The sequence below is a fragment of the Ursus americanus genome, chromosome 4, assembly GCF_024610735.1.
Source record: "Ursus americanus isolate L20-20 chromosome 4, mUrsAme1.1.p, whole genome shotgun sequence".
Classification (NCBI taxonomy): Eukaryota; Metazoa; Chordata; class Mammalia; order Carnivora; family Ursidae; genus Ursus; species Ursus americanus.
The window spans coordinates 88,345,170-88,361,685 of NC_142130.1; the positions used below are offsets into that span (position 1 = coordinate 88,345,170).

Genomic DNA, 16,516 nt, shown 5'->3' on the forward strand with positions numbered 1-16,516 from the left:
TATCCACCAGTAACATTTTCCTTTGTATCTTTTAACTTTCTATAAACTTCATAGGACAATGTTTGGCATGTCTGTAATAGGTCTTTAATGTCGAGTGAACCCTCCAGAACAAATGAATTTGTTTTTACAGCAAAGGGACCTATGTGAAATGATGGACCTGAACCTCCAATTGGATGGCTGTTGCTGACTAGAGTCAGTGTGAGTAAGGGTGACGTCATTGGCCAGCTGTCTGGGTCTGGGGAAACCTACCTGCACCAGAGGCAGTGATTAGGGTCTGTTGGTGAAGTTGCCTCTCCTCTTACACCCCTCCTCTTTCCTTTTGTAAGGCTAGAATTTGTATCTTCTGTATAAAATGACTGCTTTGCTGTTAGGTGTTCAGTTTAAACGCCAAGGGAGGATTTGAACAGGGCCTCCAGGTTATCCTTCCAGTAAGGGACACTCCTGATGGGCAGGCAGAGCTTGAAGGCTGCCCAGTAGTCTAGGGATAGCTGGCTGCGTTTGGGCTGGTTGGCCATTCCTTGTTCGCTCCGCTACGGGAGAAAAGTGGTACCAAGCTTGGGGTCACGTACATGTGCCTAGTAGGGCAATCTAGACCTCCCAGTTTCAGAATTGCATATCTAGTTCAGAAATGAATGGTCAGAGTGGAAAAACACATGCAGTGCCATTATACTCTTTAGTAGTCTGGGTAGATTGCCCTCCATTTGCCCTCACTCCTCCCAAACAGTACCTACCACACTTTCAATATTCTATTTATCACCATTCTCAATTTTATGCTTGAGATATATTTGTTGAAAGAACAGTGAATTACAAGAGCTTTCATAACTGGGACGAGCTAAGAAATAAATGCTGACCTTTGAGTGCCTACTCTGGGCCAAGCACGTATTACTTTAATTATCAAAACAACCACTTGCCTACATTAGTAGGTGGGGACACAGAGACACAGAGGATGAGTAACATGCCTCAGTCATAGGTTTGAATCTAGACGCCACCAAACCTTTCCCTTTAACCTCTAATATTTATAGAAGTATGGATGTTGATAACCCAAAGAATAACAATGAAGCTAAAATCTGGGTAGTATAGAAACTGACAATAATTAGAGGGATGTTTAATGATATTTCAAAGCACAAAGTACACTATCCCTCAGAAATGGGAACTACACACAAATTTTATGACACTAAATTATGATCAGGATAATTAGAGTAGAGAAGTCTCAATTCAAACCAGTACAGAGAGATAATATAGGGGAGAGATATTAACTTAGTAGCCTTGTGGGTTAACTCTTCAATGTGCTCTAGTAAGAGCACATATAAACTATAAAAAATGGAGGCAGTATCATTCAGAAGAAGACGACTAAGAGTTTTGGTATCTTGTCTGCCTGAAAGTGAAAGGAATTCTGAATGACCAACTTGATTATGAACAAGAAGGCCCAGAACAGGTAAACCCTTAAAGACCAGTGGAGGCGACACACGTGGGTCCTAGACATGCTGTACCGGTCTTGTTTTTAACGAATCTCTGTTCCTTAAACAAAACAGCCAGAGGTGAGGGTGAAGACCTCTTTTTTAGCATTTGCTCTTCTCGGCTGAGTCCATGATGAAAGTCACCATCCAAATCACCAGACTTCTTTCCGAACTGGCTCTATTCCCGGGTTCGGAGGCTTCACTCCTCTGTGACCCAATGAATTTTGCCATTTTGTCCAAGTCGTACAGCTCCACTGGCTACCAGCTGGAGGGCTGCGGGAAATATTCTGTGCTCTGCTAATTTCACTCTTTCAGACAGAGTTGCAACAGTGTCACCTCTCTTCACTGGAACAGATTCTTGTAAAATAATTTGTCCAGCATCTACATCTTCCTGCAGAAGGAAGAAGTTTTGAACATTATTTCTAGCTAGTATAATTTACATATAGACACTAATAATATTTTGGTAGAAAAAGACATACTTACAGCTACAAAGTGCACAGTACACCCAGTGACTGTGACCCCAGCTTCTAGGGCTTGCTCGTGGGCATTTGAACCCTTAAAAGAAGGGAGCAAGGATGGGTGGATATTGAGCATCTTCCCTGGAAATTAATAAAAACACAGTGGTCAGAATTTAAAAATCCTATGTACTCTACCAAAGGACATATGTTTTCCTGTCTAGAATCAGTAGTCAGGAGTAGCACGATTTCTCTGGGATGGGTGTTTCTTTGTAAAAGGCAGAAATGGAATAAAGGGAAATAAAGGTTTTCATCCATGAGGCCCTGGCGGCAGCAAGCTCCTGCCTTGCACAACTGAAGACACGCACAGGTGTCTGCAGTGACTGAAAGTTGGATGGGGGGGTCAACTCTTGATCATAGAGATCTTGAAGAAAATTCGGCCTGTCACTGGCACGTACTATTAGAAAGATAGATTCCTGCATGGTGTCTATATGTGCCTGACTTCTAAGCACGAAGTGGCACATCCACCAGCCAGATGCTAGACTGGTTAGTTGTGTGCACCTTATGGCACCACAGGCATTGCCAGTTTTACATTACACCACAAGGATTCTGTCTAACCACATTCACTTAAGACAACACAAACCCTTTGGAGAGGGAATACATTTATTGTCCAAACAGGTGCACAAAAAGGGCAATAGGATGCAGTCAAAACTTTAGTGGAAAGGGCAATAACACAAGGTGTGTTTTCCAGGAACAATGCCTTCCTTGCCATGTGTGGCGGTCTACACTTCCAAAAGAGAGGACGGACTCTTCATTTTGGATATAGGGAATCACTTTCTTTTGCTTCTACACAAGTAAAAATGTCTCTACTGAATATCTATTCAGAAGATGAAATATCAGTAATGTGAGTAACCTAAGCTATATTAGAAAAAGTGATTAATACAGCAGGCCAGAGAAAACTGATAAAAAGCACAGGATAAAATGATCATTGGGTCATTCTCTGAGCCGAGGCAAAGGAAATTAAATTATGACCTGTGTTAAAACGGGCCAGTAAATATTTCACCATTGGGATTGTTTGGGAAGCTAATGACCCTGTAATTTGCATTCAGTAGATTTCTCAATGTGGTGTCACACAGTTTTTGCTTACCATCCCATTTCCTGACAAAGGGGCCAGATAAAATTCTCATGAATCCTGCAAGACAGACTATGTCTGTGGAGTACTCTTCAAGGACTTGGTCAATGGCAGTGTCAAATTCTACACGACTTTTATATAATTTATGATTAATTACCTGTAACAGAAAAAGATAAGCACAACTTTTACCAAAAACGATTTAAAACTCAACCTGTACATAGACCATACTTCCCTTCTTTCTCATGAAGACACACCTGATATAAAGAATTAAGGAATGGGGAGGATGAAGTAGAAAGGCAAGCCCAATACACACCCCAATCCAGAAATTCAAACAACAACTTGCCCTTACAGATGGAGGTCTTGTCAGGGGGTGGGGAGGGCAGGTTATGAGTTTAAATACAGTCTGCAAGAAAGACACTTTTCAAAGTAACTCACTCTGGTGGGAATTCCAGCTCTTTCCGCTTTATCTAAGCCAGCCACTGCGGCTTTGTTGGAGATAACAACAACAATGTGTGCACAGCTACTTGGCTCCCTAGTACTGTCTATGAGAGCTTGTAGGTTTGATCCTGAAAGAGAGAGAAACACACAAGGAAGCTCCAATTTCTTTTTTTTTTTTTTAAAGGTTTTATTTATTTATTTGACAGAGATAGAGACAGCCAGCGAGAGAGGGAACACAAGCAGGGGGAGTGGGAGAGGAAGAAGCAGGCTCACAGCGGAAGAGCCTGATGTGGGGCTCGATCCCATAACGCCGGGATCACGCCCTGAGCCGAAGGCAGACGCTTAACCGCTGTGCCACCCAGGCGCCCCAGGAAGCTCCAATTTCTTAATAAAGGTATGTTCCATTTTGTATAGCGAATGGTCAAGATTTCTGAAGAAATGTCTTAGAAAAGACTGGCAAAATATGTGAGGCTTTTAAACTCCCTTTCTCCTGGGATAATGGATTAATAGCTTATGAAAACGTAGGCACTCTCGGTTCTAGGATATGTAATTGCTCCTGCAAAACAGTATCTTATGATTGAGCACAGAAAGAGAAAGAGTGTAACACAATTTAAAAACTGACTGGTGAGGAATAAGCTGCTTAATTAAACAAGAAAAATCTTTTTTTAAAGATTTAATTTTTTTAAGCAATCTCTTAGCCCAACGTGGGGCTTCAACTTACAACCTTGAGATCAAAAGCCACATGCTCTACCAACTGAGTTAGCCAGATGCCCTCAAAAATCAACCTTCCTAAGAAGAAACCACTGTGACCCTTACAACGGTTTCTTTGCTTTACCATCAACTTGGGCCTAAAGTATACTGAAACCTTAAAATGTACTTGGAAAGCAATTAAATTTTCAGGAATGTATCCTAAAGAAATAATTAGATATGCAGATACCTAGAAATGTACTGTTTATTTACAAAGATGTTCATGGCAATGTTACTTACAACAGAGGGAAAAACATGCTATCTTCATCTGAGAGAATACGACACTCTTATTATTTTACCCCTCTATCCATAAGTCAATAATAAATTTCATATTCTTATTACCAATTAAAAAAAAAAGTCAGCTGTTTTAAGACTTTTTAACTAGAAAGCTATGATGCAAAAGTTGGATTTTCCATCTTTTCCAGTTTCTCTTTCTTCAACCATCTTCCTGATACCCTCTACTCTTCCTTTAGGTGTCTCAAAAGCCCGAGAAAAGTAGAAAGACTGAGGACACAGAATAACAAATAGTCCTTAATGATCCCATGCCCTGCTCTACTGACAGCTTCCTCACAATCAGAAGGAGGTTTTTTTTTTTTTTTTTTTGCGGGGGGGGGGGAAGCATTTCTTTTTTAAATTAATTAATTACTTAATTTATTTTTGAGAGAGAGAGCCTGCACTCAACCACAAGCGGGGGGAGAGGCAGAGGGAGAAGCAAACTCCCCACTGAGCAGGGAGGGAGCCCAGCCCGATGCAGGACTTGATCCCAGGAGCACCTGGACCAAAGGCTGATGTTTAACCAACTGAGCCACCCAGGAACCTGGAAAGAGCATTTCTACAGCCCCATAGTAAAGAGGAAGGCATATCTTACCTGTTCCAGATATTAAGACAGCCACTCTTGCCTTTTTTGGTTGGACAGAGAAATGATTTTTCAGGGTGCCATTCTCCAATACTGATCTATTTATTTGCATGGTTTCTATCAGATTCTTGACTTTCACACGAGGAGAACCTTCAATTCAAAAACACCCAATAAATAAGAATGGAACAACTGTGAATTAACAGTAATAATGGAAAGAAAATATTTTATGAAAACTTGAGAATACTTCATTCTGAAAATAAGACATGCAAGGACTAAAATGAAGAACAGACTTGTATTACTTCATGTTACTCACTCATAAAAACTTCCTGAAAGAGAATACATATAATTACCTACTTCAACTAAAAGCCACAGCATGCCACTATCTCAGGCCTCAGGGGAGGCACGTGACCCAAGTGAGGCCACTCAAAGATTCGATACAGGATGTTGAGGAAGAGAGGGCCTTTCTTTCCTATTGCAATGTGAGCTCAAGGATATGGGCTCAAGACATCCTTCTGGTATTTGGAGAACCTGCTTGAAATAAAACCTACATAATAAAGGAAGAAAGGCAGACACAGACATAATCGGTAAGCCCTGGCATCTCTTAGCTAATCGGAGTGGGTTTTCTGCCACTCTGCTAATTTCTAGTACTTCTAACACAGTCCTGAGTATACACAGCACTTGTCAGGGTGCTCGCTTCACTATTCCCTGAGTTTAACTGAATCACAAAATAGAGCCCGAGATAACGTCTTGCCTGTGAGAAGATTACTCTGGGAAGTGATTCCAGGAAATCAGAGGGAGGATCTGGGAAAAGTGATATGGACAGCCAATATAGGAGTGTGTTATTAAACTGGTCACCACTGTGGGCAACTGGGGCTTGATTCCACTGGGACCCTCAAAAGAACCATGAAGACTCCGCCTCAGAACTGCTCCCTTCTTCTATCCCTAAAATGGGTATTTATTCACCCCACTGGTTAAGGGTTGTCCTGTGGGCAGTAGTTGTGCAGTGACTACTACACAGAGGTGTCAGAGCCCTAAGGCAGAAATGAAGAGAAATGTGGTGTTACCAGCCTGGTGTTGTCATGTTGCAGCTGTGTAAATGCAGCTGCCATAGCAAGGGCGAGACCAAAAGGTGGGCACAGATTCAGAGGCAGGGTAGAGTTGTATTTCAGGTTATATACCTAAGAACAACTAATCAAGGAGTGATTACCTTCGGGACATGCAACCACGTTGCCGATCACCCAGGCTTCTTCCTTGTGCTGCTTAATATCCCTCAGAATCTGCTCTGTCAGATCCTTTGATACCACGAGGGCAGCCCCAATCCCACAGTTAAATGTTCTGGCCATCTCTTCCTCAGAGAGGTGTCCTTCCTGCTGTAACCACGAGAAGATCCTGGGGACCCTCCAGGTCTGGGCATCTGAAAACAGGCAAGAGTTGTCTGATTAACGTATTGCCTCACACAAAATATAATGTATGCATATATACAAAGCTGTGGAAATTACAAGCAGCACTGCTATTTTATATAGGGCAGAACTATAAACTGGCCTTTCCCAATTGTGGGGTGGGATCCATTTGTACCTCAGATATCAAGAACATTTTTGCTGACACACTTGGCCAGTATTTACAATTAAGTGAGGTTTTCTGCTGCATTAACTAAATTCTTAGAAATCCCTTAATGGATTAATTGTGTCACCAGCCGAATTCCAATAAAGGTTTGTGAATGTTAAGCTGTGTCTTAACAATGACCAAAATGCACCCTATGTATGATGCAAAACTAGGTGGCTTATGTTACAGATTTACAAGAAATGTATCCACTATTTAAAAATAGTTACGCTATATAAAAGGTTAATATCCTTTTGTCTCTCCATATTTATTTTTATTTTTTAAAAATATTTTATTTATTTGAGAGAGAGTGTGAGCGAGCAGGTGTGCAAGCACACATGCGGGGGCAGGCAGAGGGACAAGCAGACTTCCGGCTGAGCGTGGAGCCCAATACAAGGCTCAATCCTAGGACCCTGATATCACAACCTGAGCTGAAATCAAGCGTTGAACGCTTAACTGACTGAGCCACCCAGGTACCCCTTTCCATATTTACTTTAAAATTTAGATTTAGGTCTATTATAATACAACAAAAATCTCTCATAAAAATTTTTAAGTAAAGCCATAAACACAACACACATACAATTTAAATTTGGATAGTTCTTGGGAATCTATAGTTTTGGGATCTGACTTGCCAAACTATACTAAGTTAAGTATTTATTTATGATGCTCCTAAGAAAGGGAAGCCATTATGGATTTAGCTTTTTATTAAATAACAGGGTTAACGATCAGTTCCCCTTATTAATTTGGTGTATCTGCTGGATAATCAGTTCTTTATTTTTATTTATTTTTTAAAGTAAGCCCTCAACATGAGGCTTGAACGAACTCAAGACCTCAAGATAAAGAGTCGCATGCTCTACTATCTGAGCCAGCCAGGCGCCCTGGACAGTCAGTTCTTCAACGCTCTAGAGTTGATACAATTTTTAAAGAGCATTGCATGTCTATGAACCTTCTCTATCGGATTTAATTCCATTTCTACAAGTTGGGAATGTCCACTCTTAAAAGCTGAGCTCCAAAGATTTACTACTATGATGTTCATTGTTGTAGCAATAGTCAAAAGTCAACAGCAACATAAAACCAAACAGTGGTATATGCATAAAGAAATGGAATACTCATCTCAAAAATGATGCTATTGTGACAGCTGGATATCGACGATATAGTAAATGGCAGAACAAATAGATTACCAAACTATGATCTCATTTTAGCAAAATGATTTACAAAGTATTTGTTTGTAAGCAAACAAAAAAACAAATAAATCCTTACAGGCTAAGAGCCTAGTTTCTACAAATGATCAGATATGTCCGGAATATAATATAAGCAGTTGCAACTTTAATGTTGAAAACGCCTTACCTAAATCTGTTGTTGGAGTATGATTCCTAGAAGAAACTTCAGAGGCTGATGTAAGGGCCTGACTTTCCTTTTTACTGGGACACAGACATTTGTGTGACTCAACTACAATGGCTGTTGGGAATATGGTGATATCACCTCGACATCACAACCTAGTTCTGACTCTTCGGGTTCTTGCTCAGCTTCACATACTCTCTGACTCTACTGCCGGCTCAGCAAATCTACTCACGTGCACCCACAGCTGCTTCCCCTCACGAGTGACCCTCCACTTGGCCAGTCTGACTGGATCAACTCAATCAATTTTTTTTTTTTTTTTGGTTCGTGTTTGTACTTTGGGAGAAAAACCACACAACCAGCTTCACCTTCATCTTCAGGGCTGCTTATTGTCTCATTCTTGTTTCTGACCTAGTGTACTTTATTATTTACTCCTTTCCTCAAGCCCTCATTCCTGGTCTGCTCATCTCACTAAGCCCTTCTTACTTCATGGGGAAAAGGGGCTACTTTATATGAACTTCTTTAGTTTCCATTCCCTCAAACCAATGTCTATTAGTTGACCATGATAGTTGGAGCACTTCCTCTGTCTCTTTACCCTGTAAAAACAGGGAGGGAAAACCCTCTTGCTCATTTTGCTATGAATATAAGTAACGATTCCCCCTTCCCTTTTACCAATAAGTTTCTTCAAATAGCAGCCTCCATTCACGTCCCTAGATCTCTGCCACCCATTCCCCCCACAATCATGTGTCGGGTGGGATCTATACTCACTGAAATGCTTTTTGAGCTGACTGAATCATACTGGCTTCTTTCTAGTTCTCATCCTAGATCTCTTTGCTGTACCTGACACTGCTGACCAGTATCATGTTCAAACCCTTGCAGTTCACGATACTTTTACATGGTTCACTCCCCGCTTTTGACTGTTCTTTTCCAGTAATTTTACCACTGTCAACCTTTAAAATAGACAGACCACTGAGGAACAATCTGTAGTCCCCCTACTCTCTTGGCTATAACTATTACTATCTGCATATGAACACCAAACCTAACTTCAGCCTGATAGCAACTTCTGCTCTCAGACACCTTACAATAAACACACTGAAGATTTAAAACACTATTCCAGGGGCACCTGGATGGCTCAGGTGGTTGAGTGTCTGACTCTTGATTTCAGCTCAGACCTTGATCTCAGGGTTGTGAGATTAAGCCCCAAGGTGGGCTTCGCATTAAGTGCGGCGTCCGCTTGAGATTCTCTTTCTCCTTTTGCCCCTCCCCTGCCTTGAGAGCACTTGCACTTCCCTCACTCCTCTAAAATAAATAAAGAGGGGCGCCTGGGTGGCTCAGTCAGTTAAGCATCCAACTCTTGATTTTGGTTCAGGTCATGATCTCAGGGTCCTGGGATTGAGCCCCACGTCAGGCTCTGGGCTCATTGGGGAGTCTGCTTGAGCTCTCCCTCTGCTCTTCCTCCTACACTCTTGCTCTTAAATAAGTAAGTAAGTCTTTAAAAATAAATAGATAAGTAAATATTTGAAAAGAAAAAACAAAACTATTCCCACTTCCTACTCCAAATCTACTCTTCCTCCTATGTTATGGATGTTACCATCCATTCACTTGCTTAACGAGAAACTTGGGACTTCTTTTTCCTTCTAAGCACAAAGTGATTCTCAAATTTGTCTCCCTTCTATGCCTTGGTTTGGGTCCCCTTTATCCATTGCACAGGCTACCATTTCCCTTCCTGGCATGTTCCTGGTTCCATCTTGATAGAGCTTGAGATTACCAACCTCTCATACCCCCCCACAGCATTTCATCTATACAAGTCAATTACATGAGAGGATTTTATGCCTTATAAAGCTAGCTAATAAAGCAAAAAGAGGTAGAAAGGTCAGTCTTATTTTTTCTGAGAAACCCCAACAATTAAGAATTTTCCATATAGGAATGCCTGGGTGGCTCAGTCATTAAGCATCTGTCTTCGGCTTGGGTCATGATCCCAGGGTCCTGGGATTGAGCCCCGAGTTGGGCTCCCTGCTCGGTGGGAAGCCTTCTACCTCTCCCACTCCCCCTGCTTGTGTTCCCTCTCTTGCTGTCTCTTTGTCAAATAAATAAAATCTTAAAAAAAAAAAAAAGTTTTTTTCCCCATATATATAATTACAAGTGCACTAACTACCCATAGTTTTTTTCCATAATGCATTTTTCCTCCAAGTGGTTTTCTGAACAAAAGTTCCTTTTAGCAATCTTACCTAAATCCACCCCAAACTTCTGAGGAAGGACTCTGGGAATGTTTTCTAGCAATCCTCCACCAGTAATATGGGCAAAGGCCTTGACATGTCCTGAACGTAGGACAGGTAGCAGTGAATGGCTGTAAATTCTGGTTGGAGTGAGAAGTAAGTCCCCTGCGTATTGGAGAGATAAGACAAAAACTTAGCTTATGAATGTAAAACCAAAGCATATGAAAACAACAATTCTGAAACAGAGAATGATTTGACCCTGTAGACAGGCCAGTTCTATGATAATGTCCAAGCAGTGTAATTATAGGATAAGGTAATTCATTCCATTTTAATTAATGAAAGACTAAACCTATTAAGTGGTTGCTCATATTATTTCCAAGCAGGAAAATTTAAATGTGAGGGTGTTTACCTAAGGTCTGGTCACCACAGCCTTCAGGTGCTGGAGACGAGTACTGGAGAGAAGATTTTGCTACAATTTTCCTTACAAGGCTAAATCCATTGCTGTGAAGACCAGATGAAGCTATTCCAATAACAACATCCCCTTCAGTGATTCTTTCCAGGTGAGGGAGTTTCTGATCCCGCTCCATGGCACCAACGGCAAAACCGGCTAGGTCATATTCTCCCGGAGAATACATGTCCGGCATCTCTGCAGTTTCACCTCCTGGCAGGGTAATAAAACGAGAGCCAAAAAATCACATAATATTTATAAACCTGTCTAGGAAGAACTGACACCAGGTACTGTCTTTTCCAAGTTTCTTTGTGTATGCATGTTTGTAATTTCTACACCCAACACGGGGCTTGAACTCACAACCCCAAGATCAAGAGTTGCATGGTCTTCTGACTGAGCCGGCCAGGCGCCCCTACTCTTTTTTTTTTTTTTTTTTTTAAAGATTTTATTTATTTATTTAACAGAGATAGAGACAGCCAGCGAGAGAGGGGAACACAAGCAGAGAGAGTGGGAGAGGAAGAAGCAGGCTCATAGCGGAGGAGCCTGATGTGGGGCTCGATCCCACAACGCCGGGATCACGCCCTGAGCTGAAGGCAGACGCCCAACCGCTATGCCACCCAGGCGCCCCATAGCGCCCCTACTCTTATTATGAACAATTAAACACGTGGCTATACTCTGCAGGTGTTAAGAAAAATGTACTCTATTAGCTGCCTAACAGAACATTCAACCACGTGTGATTTCAAGGGAAACAGTACTAATTTCCACAAAGGAGAAGTGTAGCCCCCAAACAGCATTATCTTCAAAGAACAAATGCTTGGTTGAATACAATGTCATTTCTACAGCAGTTTAATTTTAGAAATGCTTTCATTTATATTTGATCTTTATAATCACTCTATATTCCAGATGGAATGGTACAGGCTTAGAGAAGTGATTTGATCAGGTCTGCTTAAATCCAAATGCCCTGGCCTAAAAGGTACGGCATAGTTCACTTTTGTGGTCATATGTAAAAACAGGGTCTAGGCAGGCAGACTCCAAATTATAAACTGTTCTAAAAGATGGCTGAAAGGGTCATTTTGACTTTTGGGACAGTGTGTCCGTAGAAATGGTTAATATAAAAGAGGTAGTTTCATTGCTTGGTCAACCTACAATTCATTTTGCTCAAAGTTCCCATACATATTTAAGCAATATTTCTGTAAATCTTAGGTACATTTTATTCTTCGTGTTACTTCTGCTGGAAAATAATGCTTAAGCCTGAGAATGTAAGGAATCATCTATTGCTGCTGCAGGCCAGTAAGGAGGAAATAACCCCTAACCGTGTCTGTCCATGAGGACCTTGAGAAAGATGGGGATGGAAATGGTAAACAAAGATCAGGAAGAAAGGTAAGGCCTGGCTCACAGTTTAGGAGTAACCCTTGTGGAGGGGCTTGAGAGCACCAGGATCTAAGTTTTCTTCAGGTAATGTTATCAATATTTTATTTACCTCATCATGTAATCTATAGCTTTTCTTCTTAGCTTTATTAGTACTCGTCACCTTTATACATAGAGCTAAAATACAGTAAGAGGAAGGACATGTGATTAAAATGGAAGGTCATACCAAGGAGAGCACATCCAGCTTTTCCACAAGCTCTGGCGATTCCAGCGACAACGGCTTCAGTTGTATTCAGGTCAAGTTTTCCACAGGAAAAGTAATCGAGGAAGAAAAGGGGCTCTGCCCCTTGGGCCAGAATGTCATTGACACACATTGCAACCAAATCTTGACCAATGGTATCATGTTTATTACACTGCTGGGCAATCTAAAGAAGCACAATACATAAAACGTCCACATAAAAGAATAAGCTCCAAATTACACCTTGTCAGTTTATCAATGGAGGCTAATAAATATTATTGCTATTTGGCTAGCTGCTCCAAGCACCTAAAGATAAAATATTAAATTCTGATAAGCCACTTGATCCAAAAGTACCCCATTTTTAATTTTTTTAAAAAAAGATTTTATTTATTTGAGAGAGAGAGAGCATGCATGAGTGGGAGAGGGGGAGAAACAGACTCCCCACTGAGCTGGGAGCCAGACATGGGACTCCATCTGGGAACTCCAGAATCATGACCTAAGCTGAAGGCAGATGCTTAAGCCACCTAGACTGAGCCACCTAGACGCCCCCAGAAGTATCCCCCCACTTTTTAAAAGAAGTCTTTATTTATTTATTTATTTATTTATTTATTTATTTGACAGAGATAGAGACAGAGACAGCCAGCGAGAGAGGGAGCACAAGCAGGGGGAGTGGGAGAGGAAGAAGCAGGCTCCCAGCAGAGGAGCCTGATGTGGGGCTTGATCCCAGAACGCCGGGATCACACCCTGAGCCGAAGGCAGACGCTTAACAACTGCGCCACCTAGGCGCCCCCAAAAGAAGTTTTATTTATTTTAGAGAGGAAGAGAGAAAGTGCAAGTGTGGGAGTGGGGGGAGGGGCAGAGGGAGAGAATCTCAAGCAGACTCTCTGTTGAGCATGGAGCCCAACACAGGGCTGGATCCCACGACCCTGAGATCATGACCTGAGCCAAAATCAAGAGTTCTACACTTAACCAACTGAGCCACCCAGGTGCCCCCAAAGGTATCACATTTAATCCCCTCCAATAACCCTTCCATCCAGATATAGTTTCAACAACATTGTGTTTTTAGAAATACGTAGATATTTTAGCCATATTTTATGGTTATTTGATATGGTTCTCTTCAGTGCATATACGTCAAGAAGGGAAAAATATATATTTGATATATGGTAAATTCTCTTCCATCAGTCACAAAAGGCCTTTAATCAATCACATAGGTATCTAATTACCTTCAGTTTAGTTCCAACACCATCTGTTCCACTTGCCAGAAGAGGATCTTTGAAACCAGCTGCTTTCAAATCAAAAAGACCAGCAAAACCTCCAAGATCAACATCACAGCCTAATGGGGAGGAAATTAATTACCTGCTGCATTTTAAAAGGATTAAACATGGATATACAAGCCATTTCTTCATAAGCATGGTTACAGTAAGAGATGCCTTTCCTGAGAATGGGGGAGAATGGGAGAACGTGCTCAAAGAACTGATCAAGAAAATAATTATATACAAAAGGGGCAGACATACCTTTTTGAGTTTAAGATCATGGATAAGAATGCTTTCCTTAATATTAGAGACAAGAAAGGAGAAGACCATGGGTTTGGCTTAAATAGGGCAAGACTTAACAGCAACCTGGCATTAATTTGGAACATTTTCCTCAGTAAACTACAAAGTGCAAATCAATTCACAATGTCTGTCAAAGTTAAACTAGCAAAGGACAGGCTCTGACTTACCTGGTCTGGAGGTAGCTTTTGCTAAAGGTTTAATTTTCTTGACCAGCATATTTCCAGCTGCAATGTCTACCCCAGATTCCTTGTAAGTCAGGCCCCTAAAGAATTAAACAAAATAAACACATCACCTAAATGCCAGGGAAAATTAATTTAAAGATTTCATTTAAAACAGAAGAGACTTTTATATATACGAATGTGCCAGGCCCCATCCATAGATTTTGATTTAACTGAAAACTGAATGTTTAAATACTTCCTCAGTTGATTCAATTGTATCACTATTGAGTACTACTTCCCTTACTTATTTCTCACAGGTAGCTAGATATACTGGTATTTTGCCACAACATTTCACTGTTTAATTTTGGTATGCAAAGGAAAGGAATGCCAAAATGGGAGTAAAAAAAGTGAAAATTAGGATTATACCCATTCTACAAAGAAATCCCTAAATAATGAAACTGGGCTCTTAATGCAGTAGAGAATTAAGTCTCCTTATAGCTGAAGACAGCAAGAAACAAGATAAAAACATATTGGAAAAAGCAAAAGCAGATAACGATACTCAGTGCATTATTCTCTTCTAAATACGGCCAACATGTTGAAGCGGTGCATCTAAAGTTCATGAATAGCACTGGGAATTCAGTAGCCTTGCCTTACAAACATGAGTACTTTGGCCTACTGGGATGTAGTGATACATGAAGAAATATGTGAAATTTTATTAGAAACAAGGGGTCAGGCTACAAAGAGTTGAGGGATTTGGCAACTAACTCCAATGAAGTTAGCAGTCTGGGGTCATGCTCAGAAAGGAAACAAAGTTCTATTTATTTTAAAAAGATTTTATTTATTTATTTGATGGAGCAAGAGCAAGCACAAGCAGGGGTAGCAGCAGGCAGAGGGAGAAGCAGGCTTACTGAGCAGGGAGCCCGATGTGGGGTTTGATCCCAGGACCCTGGGATCACGACCTGAGCTGAAGGCAGACGCTTAACGACTGAGCCACCTAGGCGCCCCAGTTCTACTGATTTAAAAAAAACCTTCCTCAGGTAGCAGCTGGTATTGTGGCCTCTCATTTTCTTCATCTTTAATTTTACGAACTCAGATTAGTATTAAGGTCACAGTCCCTTGCAATTGGTCATTTCAATGGGATCTAGTTATTTTAAAGTGAAAAATAAAACTTTTAGCATGGTATTTTAATGTTCTTAATCCTAAAAAATTTCCAGCATTTAAACTTTAAATATTTGTCTATTAGTTAAAACGATTAAGTTTAATTAAGTTGCTAAAAATTTCTCATTTTGTCCTAAAACATATTTACTTCTCATAGACAAACTCAATGAATAACAGTAACTGTGATATATACTTAAGAAATCAACACCCACATTTGCAATGAATAGTTTATTGGTTTTACAAAGGAAGAGTTATACATGCTAACAAATTAATAAGGGATCAAAAAATACATTTCAGTAATAAATATAAACACAGTAACAAAGTGAGACTGCCAAAATTTACAGTATAATCAAATTAATTTGCAAAGGTAGATGGCCAATATTTTCATCTTGAATTCTTTGACAAAACTAGGAACTAAGATAAAAATACAACAGTAATATTTAAATATATGATAACTCAAGGAATAAACCATCTTTCCCCATCTTTATTGATGAATAACTGACAAATGATTGTATATATTTAAAATACACAAGGTGAAAAAGTCCTTACTATCACTGTGATTTTACTCAATTTTTCAAATACAAACAGCTACCACAAAGCTTTTCCCATTTCATTTGAATTTTTTTTTTTTAAAGATTTTATTTATTAGAGAGAGAGAGAAAGAGAGAACGAGCCGTGGGGAGGGGCAGAGGGAGAGAGAGAAGCAGACTCCTTGCTGAGCAGGAAACCTGATGCGGGGCTCAATCTCAGGACCTGGAGATCATCACCTGAGCCTAAGGCAAATGCTTAACAACTGAGCCACCCAGGTGCCCCCATTTGAATATTGTTCTAACTAGTTTTGATTCAAACTACATGCAAATCAAAATCAGATCAGTCCCATAGAGAGAAAAGACTACAGAATGGCTTAGTATACGGTTACTAGAATTTTTTATATAGCCATTTACATCAGTTCTGAAGCTGTGCCCGAACCACTTCAGTAAGAAATTTACCTGGGCTGCTGGAGAAAAGCTATGGCACGATAGCCAATGTCCTTCCTGTAAATGGCTCCCTCAAATTTTATAGCGGCTAGTCCTTTCTTGGCTTCTTCAAGGGCCACGTTAAGATTTTCCCGGATGGCTGTTACTGTAAGGACTCTACCCCCGTTAGTCACCACTTTGCCATCTTTCGGCACAGTGCCTGCGTGGAACACCTCCAGTCCTAAAGCCTGAGCCTCAGGAAACCCTGTAAGAGAGCACATTTACATAATAACAACAGTCTACACTTCTGAAGTGGTTTATAATTTCCATAAGTTTTTTTAAAGCTTATTTTCTTTAAAGATTTTATTTATTTGAGGGACAGAGAGAGAGTGCACAAGT

At 40.6% G+C, this 16,516-nt stretch overlaps 1 protein-coding gene across 3 annotated transcripts in view; it reads right to left on the minus strand.

Moving 5' to 3' along the window:
* Nucleotides 1-654: 654 nt before the first annotated feature.
* The window catches only part of GART (phosphoribosylglycinamide formyltransferase, phosphoribosylglycinamide synthetase, phosphoribosylaminoimidazole synthetase), a 30,092-nt gene continuing 14,230 nt past the window's right edge, over nt 655-16,516 (minus strand). For all 3 annotated transcript variants that reach the window (XM_045785547.2, XM_045785548.2, XM_087861770.1), the window contains exons 11-22: nt 16,151-16,382; nt 14,013-14,107; nt 13,516-13,625; nt 12,281-12,479; nt 10,648-10,899; nt 10,251-10,403; nt 6,293-6,499; nt 5,098-5,235; nt 3,480-3,610; nt 3,060-3,201; nt 1,941-2,056; nt 655-1,848 (exon numbers count right to left, since the gene is read on the minus strand). In XM_045785547.2, the coding sequence (XP_045641503.2) occupies nt 1,657-1,848; nt 1,941-2,056; nt 3,060-3,201; nt 3,480-3,610; nt 5,098-5,235; nt 6,293-6,499; nt 10,251-10,403; nt 10,648-10,899; nt 12,281-12,479; nt 13,516-13,625; nt 14,013-14,107; nt 16,151-16,382 (1,967 nt within the window). In that variant the 3' untranslated portion in view covers nt 655-1,656. The remainder of the gene's footprint in view (nt 1,849-1,940; nt 2,057-3,059; nt 3,202-3,479; nt 3,611-5,097; nt 5,236-6,292; nt 6,500-10,250; nt 10,404-10,647; nt 10,900-12,280; nt 12,480-13,515; nt 13,626-14,012; nt 14,108-16,150; nt 16,383-16,516) is intronic.